Source organism: Gavialis gangeticus, unplaced genomic scaffold, assembly GCF_001723915.1.
Source record: "Gavialis gangeticus isolate Ggan-Ray unplaced genomic scaffold, GavGan_comp1, whole genome shotgun sequence".
NCBI lineage: Eukaryota > Metazoa > Chordata > Crocodylia > Gavialidae > Gavialis > Gavialis gangeticus.
The window spans coordinates 98,373,735-98,396,535 of record NW_017729024.1 but is presented as its reverse complement, the minus strand read 5'-3'; the positions used below and the strand labels follow the sequence as shown (position 1 = coordinate 98,396,535).

Sequence of the window (22,801 nt, the reverse complement as noted above, 5' to 3'; positions counted from 1 at the left end):
TAAGCATGTTCTTAACTTCAGTGAAGCTGCCCATGTGTTTCCAGTGTCTTGCTAATCAAAGCTTTAGCGTTTAATACAGATATATTTATAAGGACCTTCTCGACTTGTCCATTTTTTGTTTTTATAAAGTGTTCTACATTTACCATGTATAATATTTTTGGAATGACTCCCTTGTGGTCCATGGTATTTAATACAACCAAACAGAACATAGCATCACTTGGTAATTCCAGGAAGTAAAAGGCAAGAGACCTTTATAAACAGATGGTACTGTATATTAGGAATGGTTTTAGTTACAAACATACTCTTTTCTTTTACAGTTTAAACCCTGTATAATACTTGTAATGCATGCCTTATGTCTTCAGCATCTCTTTTTGGGGCTTGACAGAATAACGTTTTGGCCTTCTACAATCTGTTGTTACTTCTCATTGTTCTGCAGTGAGCCTTTTTGTCTTTTGGGGGAGGGGGGGAAGCTGTAGTTTGGGAAGGGCCCATTTGTTAAGTGAAAAAAAAACATTAATCATAATTTTCCATTTGTTTATAAAACAGGGACGAAGAGGCTTAGGTTCCATTTATGTCTGGGCATCTGGAAATGGTGGAAGGAGTAGAGATCACTGCTCCTGTGATGGCTACACTAATAGCATCTACACTATCTCCATAAGCAGCACAGCTGAAAGTGGGAAGAAACCTTGGTATCTGGAAGAATGTGCATCCACGCTAGCTACGACTTACAGCAGTGGGGAATCGTACGACAGGAAAATAGTACGTGTTGGGTTTTTTAAATTTATGCATTTCTGTATTTTGTTTAATATTTTAGGTGAAAGTAAGTTGACCACTAGCTCTTATTGAGTGGGCTTGTTTAAAAACTTCAACAACTGAAAAAAATAAATCTGTATATTTAGCTTATATTTAAATGTAAAATGTTGCCACCAGAATCCTTCTCTATCAACATCCTTCTTGTATTATGATACCTGTAATTGTGCAGAATACTCCTCATGAGGTCTACTGGTGACAGAGCCAATGTGGTTGCTCCTAGTTTCTGCTCTCACTTGTGTTGTGCCTTATATTCTTGCTGCTTTCCTCATTGCTGAAAATATCTGAGCAGTGTTTTCAAAGCTTCAGTCCACTGTCACCTATACAGATTTGTTTCCTGACTAACTTCTTTCAGTGTATCAGCAGTACTCAGAGCAAATCTCCTTTTGGGATTTTTTTTTTTCCATCCAGACCTCACAATTTTCCATATTTTAAGTGGGCATTTACTAATACAGTTTTCCAGCCCACATCCCCATTTCCTCAGGTATATTTGTATGCAGCTTACTTTCACTTTTGCATTCATTCACATTCAATAGTTATTCATATTGATGCATATTTCAGGGTACTGATGATGGTAAGCAAGATTAAGTGGAGTGCTCATCCTTTCTCTGTGCAATTTATCTCATTCCTATCCAGGCTATTGCTGTTTTCCATTATATTTTGATCTTAAATGCAAAGCCCATTCTTTTTACTCCATTTGAGAATGTTGTTATTGCCGTAATCATTACTGATCTAATATAGTATATATGTTTTTTAAGTGGAGATCTTTCCTAAAGTCAAAATAAGTCTTAGGCTGTCTCTACCCAGACAATATACATTTTGTACTGTATGCATAGATCTAGGAACAAAGAATACATAGATAACACTTACAAAATAGGTGGCTCCATACTGAAAAGCAAGATTAAAAAGCCATTGGTCTCTGCATAATCAGCTGAACACGATCTTGCAACATGACACTGTGACTAAAATGGCTAATATATTTTGGATGTATTAACATCACAGTGCTGAATGGGCATAGGGAGGTTAAATTACCTTGGTGTTTGACACTCATGCAACTGCAACTATAATACTGCGTCCCATTCTGGTGTCCAAACTTTGAGAAAGATGTTTAAAAACTGGAGAAGGTTAAAAAATAAACACTATATTAAGAGACACAATCAAAAGAATTGTGGGCTGACTTGATCATAGTCTATAGCTTGCAGGGAAAAGACAGCAAAGAATAAAGTGATCCTTAATCTAACAGACAAATATAACAAGATCCGGTTCCTGGAAGTTGAAGCTAAAGAAATTCAGACTACTAATAAAATATTTTTTTTTAGCAGTGATAGTAATTAAGTATTTAATCAACTCACTCAGAGCCATGGTGTATTCTCCATCACTGGAAATTTTTAAAGCAAGATTGGATGTTTTTCTGAAAAAAAAAAATGCTCTTGGTCAAACGTGGCTATTGGCTTAAAGCAGTATTAATTCAGGAAAGTCCTGTGGTATGTGTTATTCAAGAGGTCAGACTAGATGGCCATAATGGTCTTTTTTGGCCTTAAAATCTATTAATCATGTTTAAAAATAAGAAAGAGGTTAGGAAAGGTCATTTAAACAACAGTATAGAAATTTCATCACCAGATTGAGTATTATTAGGAAACTGAATAATTTCTTTTCCTTATTATTAATTATCAAACAGAATGCGAAACATGCCAGAAACAGAGATACGATTTCTGTGGAGAGCAGCTAGGAAAGAAGAAAAAAATTACTGGAACGAAGAGTTACCTCAGAACAAGTTTAAAACAAAAATTAGATCATCTGCAAAGAGGGAAGGTTCCAAGAGGGGATGGCCAGCATCCCAGAATCCTGCAAGGACAAGGCAGGCAATATGAAAAAAAAATAGCTGGAGAAACATTTAACTCCTCGCTGGCAAAATGGAAGGCATCTAGTAGGGACTAGAAAGAAGCTAACATGAAAACCATGTTTAAAGTGGAAGCACCTGGAAAGGTACCTAGAATTTTGGATTAGGAAAGACACTTGGGCTGTGTCGAGACATGCAGGCGTGTTCGGTTTATGGCACTACATAATTCACTCCTGGAATGTTAAAACATGTCCCACACTACACATTTGCAGCATGGGGGCAAAATTTGCTACCAGTATTTCCCAATAGGAGAAAAAAAAAACTCCAAGGAAAGAAATGGTCTAGCACACGCTGCAATAGCATGTGCCGGCAAAACAGAGGCTCGGTCCTCCAGGGAGCATCTCTACTATTTTGTTTTTGCCCTGGGCTGCTCCAGCACGCTAGGGGACAGGAGGAGTGGGGAAAGGGCAGTTTTCCCAAAGCAGGACAATTTGTCCCTCACCAAAGTGCATGTACAAGGGTGTGCACTGAGGCACAAAGCAGTGGCATGAATTTGTGCCACTATGATTTGTGCCACTCTTAAGTGCACGCCCTGTACATCTGGATGTAGCCTTAGGGGGCAAGGAGTGGGAGTAAGGCAGCCTGCTCCCCCTGCTGATTGCCTCCCCACTGCCTGCTTTCTTCCTCCCCATACACTTTCCCCACAACCCGCCCCCACTGCTTCTACTTTCCTCCTGCAGTGGTGGGGGGGGTGTGGAAATTGAAGATGACACTCAAATAATTAGACTCTAAACACGGAAAATGATAACAAAATTATAATTGTCCATGTCTAGGATCTAATTATTGGAGGGTTGTCTTGAATTTGCAGTTATTTTTGATTCTGGTAAATGTGGTACTTTCCTTCAATCTGTGTCATACCATTTACATTTTAAAATATTGGAATTATATCTGTTTTCTTCCAGCGTCACTGAAATTTCCTCAATTCTCCAAGACTTAAAAGTAAATATATTGTAGTAATGATTTGGATTGTTCCTTGGCCAGGTGCTGTGAAACTCATGTATCCACACTTGTTTTTTAAAGATAGCTAACTTGAGCTGTTGTTATAACATGTTGCTTAGTGGTGAACTGGAAAGTATTTCATTATCATTTTATGATACGAAAACTTTTTTGACTTTTTCCAAACACAGAATATAAATATTTATTGAATCTATCCGCTGCCTCTGCATTCTTTTATGCAATTCTATCCTTTCCATCTAGTAATAGACCACTACCATTATTGGTTATTTCTGTTTCTTTATTCTCCTTTACTCTGCTAAACATGGATTTTTTTGTGGTTTTGGGCTTCCTTTCTAGTTTATATTTATGTTCATTGCTATCAACTTCCCCTTTATCCATGTGTAATATATTATTACTATTATTTGGTTACTTATTGCTTTCCCATTCCCTGTATACCAGGCTGGTTAGTTAGCCAACACAGCCTTCTTTTTCAGTTGTGGCTTTTTACTTATCTTCTTTGTCACCATATTCTTAAACAATTCTTAAATATCATTCATATTTCTCCCAGCTGATTTGTTATATCTTATGCAATCTTCCCATGCTTCTTCAGTCATAGCTTCTTTAATCGGTGTTCCATTCGTTTAGATAAGTCTTACTGCATGTATTTACTTTTAAACAGCTTCACTACACCAGGACATTTGCAGTGCTCATTTTAAGATGTACCTCACCTATTTCTGTTCATGCATTTTTGTAGTTATCTCATTTTTTAACTGTAGTTGCAACTTGTTGAAACCAAGAGAACAAAGTTAAAGAAAATATTGTATTGTCTATAGAGATGTTATCCTTCACAGCTTTCAGAATTTACGGCACTGTCACATTTCTAATATTGATAATACTTTGCACTTGTATAATATATTACTTCTAAAGGTCTCTAAGTGCTAAGTTTCCCATTTAAAGCTCTTCCCTCTTACTTTGTCCTGCAAGTTACCAGCTGACCTATGAGATACAAGACTTCATCTCAAGATATTTTACCACTTGGAGCTAGTTAAACAGGACTAATCTCCTATAACACTCTCAGACATGAAGTAGCGTTCTCCCTCAGTGTTACATTCAAACCAGTTACATTTTAAAAGGAAAAAAATTGTGTTCTTATACTATGGTAAGGTGAGAACTCAGAAGTCAAGTGAATTTTGTAGAACCAACCCTTTAAACTCAAATAATTTAACAACTGTAATTAATGTTCCCCCAGCATGTACAGGTAGTGACAACTTCCCCCACTTCCTTCTCTCTCTCACTCTCTGAACAAGCCTGCCATTTTGTAGGAATGAGTATAATGGTAAAACTAGTATCTGCACTGTATTCTCCAACTTGGTCACCAAAACATGGCTTTTGCAAAATGTCACTTATAAAGATGCTTTGACTAACATATACAGCTAAAAATCAAAACAGAACAAACTTCTATAAAAAGCAAAACTCTGGAGCTAAAAAATGCATGATCAATTCACACAGTTTTTTTTATGTTGACTACTTAGATGGACAAACCTGCGAGGAAGAAATTTTGTTTTCTTCCTCTTCCACAAAATGAAAAAAAAAAATCCTGTTCTATATTAAAACAGGTTCTACCAAAAAATGTGTCTATGTTTTTTTCTATTACAGGTTAAATTTAAACTTTCTTAAATATTGGTTTGTGCTTATGGACATGCACCTATGCATGCATGCACGCGCACACACATCAAGCAAATCACATACAAAGAGCTTGATGGTTTCCTCATATGCAACTGCATCAACCTTTTCAAATTGGGTGATTTTCCAGAAGTCTTTAGCTAGAGGTGGTAATTCAGGTTGGTATGCTGTGTGTAAATTTATGAAAACAGAAAATAAGCACTAGTGCAATACACTAAGTCTGATTCAGATCTCATGAAAGATTCGTAGTTGGGTAACACTGAGAGCAAGTGAAAGCTGTTACAAAATTCTCAATTCCATCCTGGACTGAGCATAATATGATTTTTAAATGTACACAGAATGTTTCTTACCAGAAGTTTTGTCAGGTTCCCAAACATGCCCCGTTCCATTTTTGTTCATTTCAGACTTTATAATAATAACTTTTTTAGCTATGTAAATGATATTCTGATCTTGTGCAAGCTCATGCAAATACAAAGTGTGTTCTTTGACGTCAGAGTTATACTAGGATGAGAGGTTTGAGAGAGAATTTGACTTGTAGAGTTTGAGTCAGTAGTTATGACACAGGCAAAATGCCTACTGGCATTAAGACTTAAGGGTTAAACACTACAACTTGATGTGTTTGCATGCTTAATGGGAGACAAAAGTGAAGCAAGGATTTCTGGCAGATGCGGAGTGGATCTGCACTTCAGAAGTTCAATTGCACACATTTTTTAATATAAGAATCGGGGGCTAGAATTGTTATTCAGGTGTTTACAGGACCAGCTGCAAAGTATAGGCACAGGTATATAAATGCAGAATTTAGGATATGCTTAAGTGGAGGAAGGTAGAAGTGTAGTGAAAAATGTACCTTTTCACATGGATCATCATTTGGGGAACATACTGAGAATGAGATTGTAAAGATCTCAGAATTGACATAACAACGCCAGTTATACCCTCACATCTGTAGGAATATAACTCTTGCCAGTGTTTCTGGACAGCTTTGAAAGGTATTCTACCCCCCAAGGCAGAATGCTTCCTGGTACTCCTTCTATAGCCACATAGCTCTGTCCAATAGCCTAATACCAAGGTGTATCTGTTAATGGTACAATCTACCTCTGTAGGTCTGTATTGTTTTTAGGTCATCAAAGGTACAAATAACATATTTTTGGCATATTACAGTTTTACTTAAATAATTTCTCTTAACAGCTGTAGTGAGTTATGTGTGAAAATCCCCCACTATGTGATGCAAAAATCTAGAACTTTTGGTTCAGAAATGATACCTTTTATTAGACCAACTGGGAAATTGCAAAAAAAAAGTCTTTTGTGATTTCCCAGTTGGTCTAATAAAAAGTATCATTTCTAAACCAAGAGTTACAGATTTTTTGCATTTGTTTTGTCTCAGACCAACCTGGCTACCAAATAACACCACTATGTGATGAAATTCCAAACTCTACCATGCACAATTGCTTCTGAAAAAATGATGGCTCATTATATTATTTCACAATTTTTTGCTTATTGGAGCAGGTTGATGTAATTTAAGATTCTTTTAAGATTCTGCCTTGTCTTTCCCTGGTTATTTTATAGTAGATCATGATACTAACAGTTAAAAGCAATATAATTTCTTGTCAACTAAATACACAAATCTTTCTTTGTTCAAATGCCTCAATTGCACAAATGTGATTCAATATGCCACTCCCAACGTAGAGTGGTTGTGGAACATGCAGTGTTTTTTTGGATTAGAGGGAAGAAATGGGAACTCCAGGTTTTTGTTAAACACATGTCATTTTAGAGCACAAGTTGGTTCATCAGACATACCACAGGGAATTACAGCAGCAGGTAAAAAATATTTCAGTCATTGCTAATAGGGTGGTGTGAAGCTTCAGTTGCTGATTTGGTTCAGAGGTGATTTGGCCTGATTCGATGGCCAAATCTCCAAATTTGAATTGAATTAGGAGACCAATTAAAAGGTCCAAATTGATTCAAAGCCTCCGAATCAATTCTGAAAAGATTCAGAGAAGATTCAGAGATTTGGGCAGTCCTCTGCAGTGGCTGTTGGGGCCTCTGGGGGCTCATGACAGAGCCCCCCCCACACAGCACGGGGCAGTGGGGGGCAGCAGGGATCGCCCCCCAGCTGGCAGAAGCTGGTGAGTGCAGGGCTTTTTTTTAAAATGCCGGGATGCTGGGGCCAGGTGGGACAGCTACTGGCGGGGCTGGGAGAGCAGGTGGGGGATGGAGCCTGTTGCATTTGGAGATTCAGCTCATTCAATTCGGGACAGTGATTCGAATCACTGAATCAAATCACTGTCCCCTGAATCAGCTGTAACTGAATCCGAAGTGAATATGAGCCGCTATGCACAGGCCTATTACTAAGGGCTCAATTTATAAAATATGAAATATCTGGAAATCAGAGGCTTAGGGGATGGGAAAAGTGATATTATTCTCTGCAAAGAAAGATCCTATTTAAGACTTGAATAACTAACCTTCCAACAGATGAAACTAGCAAAATGGCGATGATATAACCTTAATAATAACTGTAACGATATTACATTTCTTAAATCTTCAGAGCAAGTCACTCATACAGAAACATTACAGACCTTGCATTTAGGCTTTTTCTGTAACAAAACAGTGCCTAGCCTGAATGACACCTGGCTCCCATCTGTGGTCAGGATGAAGTACATTGTAGTGGCTAATAATTTTTATCTAACTTTCATCACAGTATCCTAGGCTGTTAATTTCTTATTAATTAACCTATCCTTTTACCAACCACATTGTAATTGTCAGTCAAATCCAATTGTTCCTTTCTTTGGTTGTTAAACAAGAAGCAGGGGTAGATTGCAGCCCAGAGCATATCACAGAGCCTGACCTCAGGCAGTGTGATCAGTACTTTTTTAGATCTGCAGTCATTAAAATAATATAACAGCAAGGCCATATTGTACTCCAGGTGAAGGATGCAAAAATCAGTGGCCACCTCCGCTCACCCTACCAAACAGAGTTTCAACTTTCATATACTAATGTCAACTTCATGTCCCCCTCAGTCTTGCATCTTTTTTTTTATGATTATGGTGTTTTCCTCATGTGTTTGTGGTATTTCAAACATAATTTTTCTTTTTGAAGCTTGCTTGCCTGTTGGTGATTCTGCTGTCACCTTTGTTTCTATAGATACACACATGACTTCTTTGACAGTGCACCTTTAATGCTGAAAAACATGCCTTAGATCTCCATAGTAAACATCTCAACTGCTGTCAACTAATTTCCCTTTTCAGTGGCTCAGCCCAGTTGGAGTTTCCACCTTAGGAAGCCTGTTTGCTTGCTTGCTTGCTTTCTCTCTCTCTCTCTTTTTATTAAACATGCTTTCTCCTGCAAGATTTGCTGAGTGCAAACGAGAGACAAGGGGCTATAGTTCAAAATGTTGCCACAGTGACTACTTACTACATGGGACCATAAAGCACAACAGTATAATGGTTTTGTTATACTTGATAGTCATAGGAAGTACAGAAATAAAGTCACTCTCTTTATTCTGATAGATAGGTAACATAGATAACATAATGCAATAGGCATTATATATAGAGGGCTAAACTTCATTTAAGACAAAGCTACTGTAGGGGAGAGATCACTCAGCATCTTTTCCCTGCTGGACCTCCTGAGTACATTGTTGTACCTCAGTAAAAATGCAAAGCATCTTGCAGCTCAGGGACAGTACAACTACTTCAATAGTGCACTACTCTTTGTCAAAGAGGAGCATGCACTAGCTGTGCTAGTCAGTGTGTGAAGGGGATGAGCACATTATTCATTACACTATATTTTTCCATAGTTTTGGACCAGATTTTCAGAAAGGCATGTCCAAAACCCATATAGCTCCTTTTCTTCACATAGTGTTGCATTATTCTTGCAAATATGAGACTTAATTTGCATTCACACAAGTCGGTGCAGTGCTCTGGCTGTTTCTTCCAATTTAGCTTTTTAAGATTTTCTCTGCTTTACCTCACCTTTGAAATACATTAGTTACTATGGGAACAACAATTATAATATAAAGTTAAATTATATTAGAGGGGGTGCAATGCATGCTCTATATAAATGGTTTTCATTAGAAGATTTGAACTTGTACACACACTCGATGTCATTAATTTACATTAACTAAATTGTTGCACAATTGATGAGACAGAGAATTAGAAAGACAGTATGAAAATGTTATTTAAAGGTCATGGATAAAAGAAAATGATATATCAAGAATTTATACTTTTATATGATGGGAAATCAGTAATAGACCTAAGTGGTTCTCTATAAACTTTTGTGAATTTTGAAGATGAGTTAGATAGATATTTGGTAAGGCTGGTAGCTTAGAAACATGACCTAGTAAATGCCTCAAGTATATTTTTTCCATTTTCCAGAACTTTACACTTTGTCTCAAAATTAGCTCATCGTAAGCCTGTCACCTCATTGTTCCATGTTAACTTTACTCCCTTGCATAGTGTTTTGTGTTGACATGATCACATATGTATATATTACTAAAGCTCCTAACACTTTTTATCAAAATCTGTAACAGATGCATAAATGTCTATTGGAAAAAGTATGAGTGGCACTTTCACTTCTCAGTTACTTTTTCATCCAGTCATGTAAAATGTAACTTGTTGTCAGTGCATATTGTAGCTGGTTACAAGTCCAATGGTAGCCAGACATATTTATATTTTTGGTGTTTATTTACCAGATTTTCCCCTTCTCCTAATGTTCTGACAAACAAAATATAACGTCAGTGAAAAGTACTTGGTTGAGAGCACAAGAGACTCAACACAAAGTACCACCAGGGAAGAGGTATACTGCAGGCAGCGACACCGCAACCCCACACCAACCCCGCTCTATGCCAGCGTTGCATGCACGTGTGCACACACACCAGTGGACTTAACCTAAAGGATACACTCTAAGGCTAAATACAGACAGTCAAAAAGCCCAAGGCTGAACTGATTCAATCTTTGCAGGTTAGTCTAAGATGTGTAGATTGAACCAAGAACCAAGTGAACAAACATTCACTTTTGACTCTGGAAATGCAGCCACATGCCTGCAGTGGCCCAGGCCAGGAGCCAGGGAGCCCTAGAGCACACCTCTCTGTTCGGCTGGAGTAGACAGCTTGGGCCAAGGGTACCCTACCCACTGTACCAAGGGTGAGGGGTGCAGGGGGAGGTGGAAAGCATTCTGGGGTGCTGGGAGGCTGAGAGTTGGTTTGAATCTGGAGAGGATCAGGGACAAAAATTCAGTAAACCAATTTAGCCTAAATCATTTAAGTCTGATACTACATCCATCTAGGTTTCCCTTAAGCTGGTCTTGGCCATTTTGGAAGCAGTTTATGTTTATTGCACTTCTGTTGTGTTATAGATTTGAACCAGTTTAATGTGTACTTTCTGTCCTTAGCCTAAAGGTCTGAGGAAACAGTTTTGCCTCTATAGCCAATGCACTCTACAACCAAGCTCTTTGTCTCCAAGGAACTACGCTTATACCACCCATTCATTTCAACTTCTCTTTTGAAGAATTATCAGGTGGCAGTGACCTTGTTTCTAGAGGTGCACTGATACATCAGTCTGATATTGGATTGGTACCAATATAAAGAAAATTGGCTGTATCAGAAAATCGGCCCGATGTGGCCGATCATTTCGCCGATAAATGATTGTGCGTTCACACCACCACAGCGCAGCACTCAGGCAGCAAGGAGCAGAGCTGCATGCAGCTGGTAAGTCCATTGTAGTGGAAGGGGGAAGGGGAGGGAAATGGGGGGCAGATCAACACCCCCCGCAGTGAGGGAGGGGGCAGAGACAGGGCAGGCGCTGCCCAAACGAGGCAGGGTGGAGTGGGGCACAGGAAGAAGCCATGGCTCATGTGGGGGCATGGCTCTCACCACTGCTTGCACCCCAGGAGGACATGGGGGGTGGGGTGTGCCCCTCTAGATATGCATGGGGCAGGCAGGCAGGCAGGCTGCAGCTGCAGGTTGGAGCTGGGGCTGTGCTGGGCTCTTCTTGGTGGGGGCTTGGCTCGGGGCAAGGGCTATGGAGGGGGCTGCAGCCACCTCAGATTTGACCTTAGCCCCTCCACCTATAGTACTGCTCCCAGCACTGCTGCTATCACGCACCCGGTGCAGCCGTGTCTCAACATCCTGCCTCCACCCATGTGCTGGGAAGAGCTGGGGCTGCACTGGAGCATGGTGGTGGCACTGGGAGCTATGGCAAAATTTGGAGTGGTTGCAGCCCCCTCCATAGCCCCCTGCCCGAGCCCAGCCTCCTCCAGGAAGAGCCTAACGCAGCCCCGGCTCCAGCCTGCAGCTGCAGGGCACCTACCTCGCCCCACTCTACATAGATCTGGGGGCACATGCTGCCCCCATGCCCACTGCCGGGATGCAAGCAGAGGCAGGAGCTGCCCCCTGCAGGAGCTCTGGCTTCATCCCACACCATGCCCCGCCCCACCCTGGCTGGATAGCACCTGTCTCTGTCCCCTCCGTCACTGCAGGGGTTGTTGATCTTCCCCCCACTCCACTTTCACCACAATGGACTTACCAGATTCACGCAGCTGTATCGGAAATCGGATGGGTCTCAGCCCAAAAAAAATCTCTTGTATTTGAATCAGGAATCTAGGGAGGGAACCTCTGTGCTAATCCCTTGAAATAATCAGTATCAAAACCAGTTTGAATACATTTTTACAGCTGTCTTGAACTCACACAGAAGTACCTACCTATAAGTACTCTCCAAGATGTTCATGTCTTAATGCTGAGTGCAAGATCCTGTCTTGTCTCATGAGTTAATATAGTGCTGGGCATTGTATACCTCCACTTTGGCCATATTTTAAATGATTGGTAAAATGTTTTTATTTTGTAAGCAACTTATTACAAGATAAGACTGTGTATTACATATGAAGATGGTTAGTCTGACTGTTAACATGATTGAAGTAAGTTATTTGTGCAAGTCAGAGTTTTTGCATGAATTATTGCTTAATTTCAGATGAATTATTATAAGGAAGAAAGGAAGCTCTTGCAGTTAAACTATACCACATAGAGTCAGCAGATCTGTTTTTTATTCCAAACTCCACCACACACTTCCATTGTGACCTCAGCAAATCATCTAACCCCTCCATGTCTCACTTTTCTTATCTGCACAATGGACATAACTGATACCAGCTTGCATTATGAGAATGTAGTGAGGTATAATGCATCAGATCTGTAAAGCACTTTGAGATTCATTGGGGGAAAGTGCTGTATAAGTACAAAGTAATGTCACAGTGAAAGTCTAACTCATTTTTGCTTATGTGTTTGCCCAGTTGGCAAGTTTTTTGCCATGAAAATAGAGTACTTACATTTTCAGTGCTATCCAATCAAATGAACACTTAAATTCACAAATATCTTTCAGCTCCAAGTGGAATAAGAGAGCTTCAAATCAACATATTCAGAAGCCTTTCTTACTCTTCCCTCAGTTGAGAAAAAAAAATCCATCCATCTGCATGCAACTCACTAGAGCAAATGAAGTCTGTTCTAATTTCTGACACTGTTCTAAATTTCATACATTCCCTTTCTTCCAGATCACCACAGACCTGAGGCATCGTTGCACAGACAGCCATACTGGAACCTCAGCCTCTGCACCTATGGCTGCAGGTATCATTGCACTGGCACTGGAAGCGAAGTAAGATTTGAGCTTTACTCTGAAAAAAAATGTAATAAGTAATTAGCAGCTTTCACCCAGTGATCTCAAAGTGCTTTAGAGAGACTCCCTAGTAAAAATTCACAATATACTTGAAAGGTAGGGAAACATTATCATCCCTATTTAACTCATGGAAAAATTGAGATACAGAGATGAAGGCAAAATATTCAATGGTGGATGCTTAAAACTTTGACATAATACACATAATACTTTGACTAGGGCACTTGCAGCTCTATTGAAGGGCTTAGGGAACCTTCATGGTTAGGGTGAACATACATCCCACTTTGACCAGAATTGTAGGGGCATGGGGCACAGTCTGTTGGGGAGGTGGAGTGGCATGGTGCACCAGGGAGGTGGGCGGCAGGCACCACTGCTGCTAAATTCAACTTTTCCATCATGTAAGTATCTACATTACAGATTTTTAAAACATAGACTAGTGCCTAGTCAAGAAAAAATCCTATGAACTTTTCTCTAACTGCTGTATTTTGTCATTTGTATCTAGAACATATTTTAATGTGTGTTTTAGACCTGGAAGAACCATTGGGAATTCATTACAAATTGATATATTCACACATAAATTCACATTTCAGATTATTTCCCTATATATTGTGTTAGATTATCTGTGTATAAAGTGTCCATTATGTAGGTTAATGACCTACTATCAAATGTTTCTAATTTATAGAATGTATTGTCTAAGGGTCAGAGAGCATTTAACTACATTGAGATTAATCTATTGAGGGTATCCCCAATACGTTACAAGACCCCGCTTTGAATGGAGTAAAAAATGTGTGCATGGTACCTATTTCAGCTATGTAATTTGTAATAACAAACAGATTTCTACTTCCATTTTTTAGGAATGTTGCTTTTTTATAGAGAATCTTTTCACCAGGATTCAATGCAGGACACATTTTTTTTTTACCACTGTGTTACATAGCCAGGAAAGTAAGGGATTGTAATGGAAAAGCTGATATAATCTTAAATAGAGAAGCACGTGTTGTCATTATAATTAGATTTTCTTAATGCAATGCTTAGTGACAAAAACTACTTTGAAAAATTAATATAGCACTATTATTTCAAGAAGGTATTCTTTCAATCACTTCTTAATCTCAGTTGTAAAAATGTGTACATTAATTTTTAAAGAACTCACATATACAGATAATATTACATTTGTGTGCACCAAAATTTCATGCTGCCAGAGGTTTTTTCTATAATTACTTTTTAACAAATTGATGTTTCCTGTAATTTTAATTTGTGTCTCTTTTTATGTTATTTTAAGTGGGTTTTCAGATGATTCATTGTTATAACTGAAATTTTCAAAGTACAGTAGCAGACACACAATATCTGCAGCCTTACTATTTCTGGTTACAATTTTATAACATGCTGACTGGTTACACTTTCCATGGCTCCCTTTTGCTCAGCAGGACTGGACCTGTTGAGTTATTTGATGGGAACTGAAGGTAGTACTGGTGATACAGGAGCTTCTTCCAAGTTATGCTATGAGAACAGACACTATAGAAATAAAAAAAATAACTTACTAAAATAGTAATGTAGATAACTGCTGAATGCAGATGAGATACAGACCAAGACCCCAACTATTTTTGTCTCTTTAATTATGCTGCAGTATTTTACAGGAGAGTCAGGATTATAACCGTAGTAGTGTCCAAATTCCAATGACATTCTTCATTCCTAACCTCCCCAGGCAGTTTCAGTGGATAAAGAATTCTTCATTTCCTTTCCAAAACTGGATATGGCTCTATGTGTGTGTGTACAGGGATAGATTAAAAATGTTATTACAAACGTGACAAATGCTGTGCTATGTAATATATATGCTTTTCTTGAATTTTTACCTGTACTCTTCCCCCCCACCTAATTTTTATTCACTGGGTTTATTTATAATCATATGTCTAAAGCCAACTGTCATTTAAAGTAAAACTGGCAGAAGAAATGTCTTCTGTCTCCTTTTTACTCCCCATTGGAATTTTCCACCAATATTACAAAATTAGCTTGACCTGATACCTAGGACATGGAATATTCATTCCTGCAAAGTGATAGATTTATGGTCCAGTATTTCATTTTTCTTGAGAGCTAGGAATTGGAACTGTAGACCATTAGAAACAAAGAATAACTCCTTCACAATGGAATAAGGCTTTTTATAACATTCTCTTTGATCACTTATAACATTCTCTTTGATCATCCTCAGCCTGCCATGTCCCTTTCCTGCAGTAAAATGTGGCAGGACACCTGCTACAGAATACAGCTGTACCACCTGAGCAGCTTTGCTTCCCCTGTAATGGGACTTCTCTGTTGACTTCCAACTAGAACACTGATGATTGGGAATTTGGGGGGATTTGCTGAATTCATTTCAATATTTTAACCTATAATAATCATAAACTTTTCTTGCAAACAAGAACTGCTCACCAGTATTTTTGTATAAAAAAATACTACATGTCCAGACGCGGACACCAAAAGGAGCCTAATTTTGCTGCCAATACTCAAGTTTCTCAAATGTTTGTACTATAGAACATAAGCACAGAATTCAGAAGGTTATTGCTTTGATACATAGAAGTTTGTTGCTTTGAAATAACTAAGGAAACAGTACCATGCACAAAAAGCCAGACTCCTTATCTTTCATATTTCAGTTTGTCTTATAATATACAAGTAGTCATTTACTTCATACAGTCAGTACCTATTAGAGTTAGTATCCTGCTTCAGCTCTGTAAATAGATGTTTAATTGTATTCCATTCCTTCATCATCTTTGAATAATGCAAAATTTTTCTCACTGTAAAGCAGCGCAGGAGGAGGTAAACTTGTAATATTCTATTAATTTGGCTTGGGTAGCACTCTTATCTTTAAATACAAAATGTTCAACTTACTTAATACCATTCTACTGCCAGATCAAAAAAGCTTTCCAATTGAGGGAGGGTTTTAACTCAGGATTTGCATAAATCAGAATTAGGGGAGAGCCTATATGAAAGAAGATTCTTTCCAGTGAGCATTGTGTCATCTTCTTAAAGAAAGTTCAAGTAAGGAATGTCTCAAAATTACCTTCGAGGTGGTTCCTACACTTAGGAGAAATAAGCTACTTACCTCCAAAGGAAAAAAATCATGTTCCTTTATTAACAAGAACCAGTGTTTCTCTCTATGATTTGACAAACTATAATTATATTACTTAGAAAAAGCAGCTGAAATCAGGCAGCATTAACCTGCTATTTTTTCTCTAATGCTGCAGTATGCCACATGAAGCAACCATGTTTCCTTCCCTGATTCCCCTGATATGACTTACCTTTTACACTTGTATTTGCTAATGTGAAGGCAGGATTAGAACAAGTTAGAAAGGAATAAAGAACTAATGTGCTGATAGCACTGATCCACTCAAAGTAGCAGTGCAATTACCTTGAATTTTTCAGAAAAGATCAACCTAGGGCACATCCACACATGACACTATGCCACCATAGTAATGTGCTACAGTAATGTAGAGTCCACAGGGATCTACTTTTGACCAGCAGCTACTTTGCTGTAGCAATGTGCTCCCCCATTATAGCACGCCACTACAGTAAAGTAGCTGCTAAAAATAACCATACACAGCAAAAGGAAGTACTAAATCATGGTGCAGAAACAATGTCGCCATAGTGACACGTGGACGTGCTCATAGTATAAGGTAAAAAACTGAGATGTAAAGAAGTCTGTACCACCTAGACTTTATCCCCATCTATAGCCAAATGCACATTTTAAATCTTTTCTTTTTTCTGTTATAAACTGATACCCACACACACAAGTCCATGAAACAAGAATAGCGGGCCCTTAAACCCATCATGCCTGATTGCTGCAGATAAGAAAAAGCAAATTTAAGAAAGCCACATATGAGGTGGGGAAGCCATGGCAGAGTAACTAAAGTATTCTTTCCCCTTATTTTTTATCCACTAATTTTTATGCTACCAGAGTAGCATCTCCCAATGGTTCCAAAAGCATGAGTTTGAGTCTATCTCCAGACCATATGTGACAGGGGGCCATCTCAGGGCTAGGTCGTAATGTTGGCCCACCCGCCTGTCTCTGGGCTAACCACCCACCTTCCTTTTCTGCCACACCTTGATAGCAATAATTCTGAGAGATGTCACTAAGGCGAGAGGCTGCCCATTGCTCACCCTGGCGACAAGGGCGTTACACACGACTCTGTCCTCCCATGCCTCACAGATGACAACCTAAGTTGATGAATAGCTCCAGCCTGAGGCCGGGCCAAATTCTGCCCCTTGTAGGCCTGTAACATTCAGCGCACACAGTCTGTCCTCCACCGGCACTCTTTCACACAACCCTCTCTCACAGGGCCTCTCATACTCTGCCTGCTCTCACCATACCTCTCACATACTGCCCACTTCACAGGCCACGCTCAATCTGCTTATTCTACACAGCACTTTGGATTCCCCTCAGGCCCTACTCTACTCAGCACTTTGGGCTTCCCTACTCACTCTCCAGGGTGCATTCATCACTTCAGGCCATCCTCTCACGGACCTTACTCTATGTGGCTTATGCTGTACTCCAGGCTGAGCTCCACTGTTGGCCCGTCTCATGCACAGCACTTTGGGCCACCATCGTGCACCCTACTCTATGCAGGCCTCTACCTACTTCTGTCCCTTCACTGGGGCCACATTCTCTCTGCCCCCATCACTGGGGCCACCAGGGTCTTTCACCCTGTGGGTTTCACGTGCTTCTCCTAAGCATGCCCAGCCCCCGCTAACACTGGGGTCTTTCACCCTATGGGTTCAGGTGTCTCTTCCTAGGCATGCCTGGCCTCATGCCATCGGGGTCTTTCACCCTATGGCCTCAGGTGCCTCTCTCTAGTTTGTGCCTAGCCCCATGCCTGTCCCTGCCTCGGGGTAACCCACCAGGATGTGAGGAATGGGGTTTTAAGGTGCCCCTACCTGCTTTTTACCAGGGAGGCAACTGGCCTGGCATTTCTGGGGGACTGATTTCTACCACAGACAGCCCCACGAGACCCCCCCTTCCCTGGCAGGGTGCAGTTTTCAGTCATACCCAGGACCAGGAGCCTCCTGCCATCCTCATAGCTCCTGCCCTTACCTCCAAGGTGTTCTCAGAAGCTCAGCCAGATATTACCTCCTTAGCTGCTAGCAGCAACCTGCTGCCCCAGCTCTGAGGACCTGGGTTAAAATGGAGGCTGTTCCACCCCCAGAGCCCTCCCAGGGTCATGTAATCCTGATTATGTCTAGCCCACACCTGCAGGCTGCACTGCTGCCTGCTCTCAAGCCTTAAAGTGGCAGGCACCAAAGGTACTCTGTCACACTATGCTAAAGGATCTCCCCAAGTGACCCTGCTCTAAATGGGTACCTGACCACTTGGGCTGGGGAGACAGAAGTAGTCACACATGATAGCAGATATCATTTCTTGTATGTTGTTAGTGACAGAAACTGCTGTCTTGACCATGCTAGACTTATGAGCTGTTACTCTTGAGGGGACCTTTGACATACTAGGTAGTAAAATATACTCTGGGCTTAAATAGTTTCTGTTTATCATTTATAAATTTATGTGTTTAAATCAATTTATAAATAGTTTTATTAACAAATTATATATTTGACAAGTGTAAGCATATGTCATCAGGTTTGGACCCAGTTCATCTTGAGCTATAACTGAATTTTAATATTCTATTGATAATAGTTTAAATATTGTATTTAGGCAAAGCCAGGAACAATGCCTTCAATTAAGGTGACTCAGTAATTCCCATTATAAAGACTGTGTTTTCAGATATAAAACATTGCCAAATTGTAATGGTTTTCCCTGGCTGGTGTGAGAAAACACCAGGAAAAGTGGTTCACTGAAGTTGCATTGTATTTTTCCTTGTTAAAAAAATGTACAACCTTTCATTGCGAAGCTCTGGAGACTCCATTCTAGAAGCTGAGTGGGTAGGAGTTACTCACATGTCAGGTCTGTCCATTTTGCTTTGTCAATGACGTTTGTCCAAGTTATGACCCTTGAAAAACTTTCAGTTTGCATATGCTCATTCTATGAAAATTCTGCCTTCATGGAGCATTCTTCAGCCTGGGTTGCAGGGACTGAATAGGAATTTCTCTGAAGTTATTCTTCCTAGATACTACTATTCACTAATCTAGTAGACACCAGATTGTTGTTCTATCAGCATTCCTATTACACATAACCAGATGAGATGGCGGAAGAGCCTGACTTGAAGGCAGAGAGGGTAGCAGAATTCCAGTAGTTCATCTTTTAAGTTCTTAGTTTTAGAGATGACATTACACATGCTTGACTGTGCAAATTTAACATTGTTTTAATATTATTTGTCGGATGTAACGTATTAAATGTGGCTACTTTCTGAGCATTTTCAGATTTCGATCAAAATGTCAGCTTGAGCATTATTCCATAACTGCCTATATTTTTATTAATGTAGACAGGGGTGGATCCAGAGACAGTGCAATGATGCAGTTGTACCCTCCCCGCCCACCTGTCTTTGTAGATTGGAGCACACTGTGGGAGCCTTTTTAGGTCCCTAAAGCAGGAGAAAATCCCTCCTCCCTTACCCTGGGTGCTCAGAAGCACATTCCTTCCCCACCCCTCCTACACTGGCTGCTCCTGCTTTCCTGGCTGTCTTACGGGCAAAGGGAGCTCCAGAGCCACTTCAGTCCACCCCAGCTGGGCAGCTCAGGGGGCTGGGCTCAACCCAGGACAGGGGCAGCAGCAACAGCATGGTGGGAGAGTCATTTTCCCCTCCTTGCCCAGTCCCCAGCAGCAGATCTGAGGAGGGGAAACCGTCCTCCCATCCCTGCCACTGCTTTTCAGTCCCTACCCCCAACTGAGCCCAGTTCCTATTCACCCTGGCTGGGGCAGGCAGCTGGAGCTTCTCCTGCCCCCTGGGACAGTGGGGAAAGCTGCAGCAGTAGGTGAGGCTGAGAAGAGGATGCATCTTTGAGTACGAAGAGAGGATTTTCACTTGCTTTACGGACTTTTAAAAAGTTCCCAGAGGCGCCCATGGCACCTGCGCCAATGGGGGGTGGGACTTGGCTGGGAGCAGAGAGGTGAAGCTCTGTGCAGAGTGCAATGCTGCTCCTGCACCTCACTTCGGGAAATCCTGGTTCTGTCCCTGAAGGTAAGGTGATTAGGCTCACCCAAATGCATATACCTGCTGATGCTAAAAATCGAAATCCATCCCAGGTTCTTGTTGCTTTGGCTTTTAGGCTATAGTCCACAGCTTGGGTAGACTATGTGTTTCTTCAGCAGTTCTCTTTTCTTCTTGAGAGGGCTACCTGAGATTTTTTCCTTGAAGTACTGCTTTCTCACTACTCCTGTTCTACACATGTATGTTTGTGTATGCCTGAACCACAACATGTGAGCAGCAGGGATATCAACATCAAAGCAAATGATCTTCGGGTTGTTTCTTTTTCATCAGAACTTACCATTGTGTGTGTCTGGTGGGCATGTGACCTCTTTTAGTCATTTTATTGCATTCTAGTCTTGGGGGCAGGGGTGGACTTGAAGACTACAGCTGGTGCAAATATATCACCCTTCTAGCCATGCAAATATATCATCCATCTCAAAGAACCTACTAAGATTTGCCCTCTGACAACTGCACTTCCTACCTATTTCCTTCCAGGCGCAACTCAAGGTTTTAACTTTGATATACAAAGCTCTTCAAAAGAGCTAAAAAATTATCACTGCTTGTGAGTCACCACAGCAACTGAAGTAAAATAGAGGTTGAATTTAGCAATCTGGGCACAGGCAGACTCACTTTTTTCAGTGGAGGGCTGTCGATTACGAATGTGTGAATAATTAGTAATGAATAATTTATTTAGCAAAATTACTTTGGAATGCCTGTTTTTTCCTCCTATTCAGAGGGAATGTGCCATATTTAATATACACCTGCAACCTTATGACATGTAATTGGCCCTTTCTTAAGAAATATTAAAAAAGAATGAATATGTAGATGTTTAATATTAGGGAGGCAAAAGGAACTTAATAAGCCATTTTGGAATTTGGCCAAAATATGGGAACAGGCACTGTTACATTTGTGAAAACGTGCTATGGTATCCTAAGTACCTGTAAGGCTTTACTTTGCCCATAAGAACTGAATTGAGCTTCAAGTACTATGTAGATGCATTTATTTTGTGCTGATTGCTAAAAAGAAAAGATGTCACATGATGTTTACCAATATCACTTCAGTACTGATGGAATATTTCCCTTGGGGTTCTCCAGTCCAATTTATGGTTGTTCCTTAGTTTAAGAGAATTGATGAGATCACAATTCAAGGTAGCAAGGTAGCAGATCATGTTCTATATATGTGTTGTTGCTTTTCTGCTCAAGTAATCACAAACAATTTTTGAGCCAAATTAGTTCATAAAAGCATATTTGTTTCAATATCAGGTATGACTGAAACTAGAGGATCTGCTGGCTTGTTCTTCATACAGTGCTAATTTTGACTGACAATGCATTCTCATGTTTAACATCTCCATGTATTTAGATGCTATATGACATAAAGCAGAATACCACAATTTGGAAGGGAAAGTATTCATCATTAAATTTATTACCTTTATCATGGAAAATGCCTTCTTTTTGTGTTCCTAATGATCATCCTACCTTTTACATATGATTCAGAATATTATACAGCCAACTTTTGATCTGTTCTGATCATAAGCACCAAATTGTCTTTTAGTACCTAACCATCCATTCTAGTGCAGGTACCATTTTCAAAGGTGAATACCCAAAGTTAAGCCCCTAAATTCATATTTAGAATCCACGATAAAAGTCGTCTGGTTTTCATGGTGCTCAGTACCAATTTGTCTTATTGACCTCAGTGTGAACTGCAGTTGCTTAGCACTTACACAGGCAAAAAAGTTGAAAATGTTGGCCCTGGTTCAGTGATCATTAAAAAAGATCCTTGATGCTCTGTAAAACAGATGTTGGGTGTGTTTGATATCTAGTAACATAACATGGGTAAGCTCAGCAAAGTGTTTGAGGCTTCAATAGCTGGTACTAATGCCCCTGGCAAGATTAAATTACCTGTCTGTCTTGGAAGTAGAATGGCTTTCCAAAACATAGTGAAATACTGTGGTAAGAAATCATGAAACTATTGAGTAATATTCATTCCTCATTAAAGAGAATGAGGTTTATAGTATATGAAAGTGAGTACAGCCTCATTGATTTCTTGTTTTATGACTGGTTATACCCATGGAAGTTCCAATGTCACAATAGAACTTGGTTAATAACAGATTTATCAGTTTTCTGGCAATTCTGAAGAATTAAAAATGATTACTTGGGGTTAAATGAAAACTGTGTTGTTTAGACATTTTTAGTGAATTGAAAGTAAAAAAAAATGTATGTTGAATGAAATATAACTTTTTGTTTTTAATTTTGAGCCATTGTAAACATATTAAAATATTTCAAATCAAATTAAGGAATATTTTAAACCTCTCTTCATTTTAAAATAAAATAAAATTATTTCTGGCAGGAAAAACAAAATATTTCTTATAAAAATCTAAAGTTTTCATTTTGAAAAATGTTTTAAATTCCTGCATTCTTTTGTTTTTCAAAATGAACAGTTTGGTAAAATCAGTGAAACATTTTGGTTTCACTAAATCTTTTCTTCACAAAATAAAAAATTCAATTGAAAAAAGTGTCCATCTCTTTATGGCAGTAGAACCTGTTCTTTCTGCCCATTCAACACAAGTTCATGCCTTTGTTCTCATTAAATCCTCCCTTTTAGGGACTTGCGGTTTTTCTCTCACCTTCATGTTTCTCCCCCATCCCACCCACTAGCTTTTGAACAGTCTGTTTCTTCTTGTGTGCCTTTTTCAATACCTGCTGCTA

General features: G+C 39.7%; 1 protein-coding gene across 2 annotated transcripts in view; it reads left to right on the top strand.

Annotated features, from left to right (window-relative positions):
• Positions 1 to 22,801, top strand: part of PCSK5 (proprotein convertase subtilisin/kexin type 5) — a 461,635-nt gene that overhangs the window by 197,112 nt on the left and 241,722 nt on the right. For both annotated transcript variants that reach the window (XM_019517436.1, XM_019517437.1), the window contains exons 8-9: positions 547 to 759; positions 12,860 to 12,960. In XM_019517436.1, the coding sequence (XP_019372981.1) occupies positions 547 to 759; positions 12,860 to 12,960 (314 nt within the window). The remainder of the gene's footprint in view (positions 1 to 546; positions 760 to 12,859; positions 12,961 to 22,801) is intronic.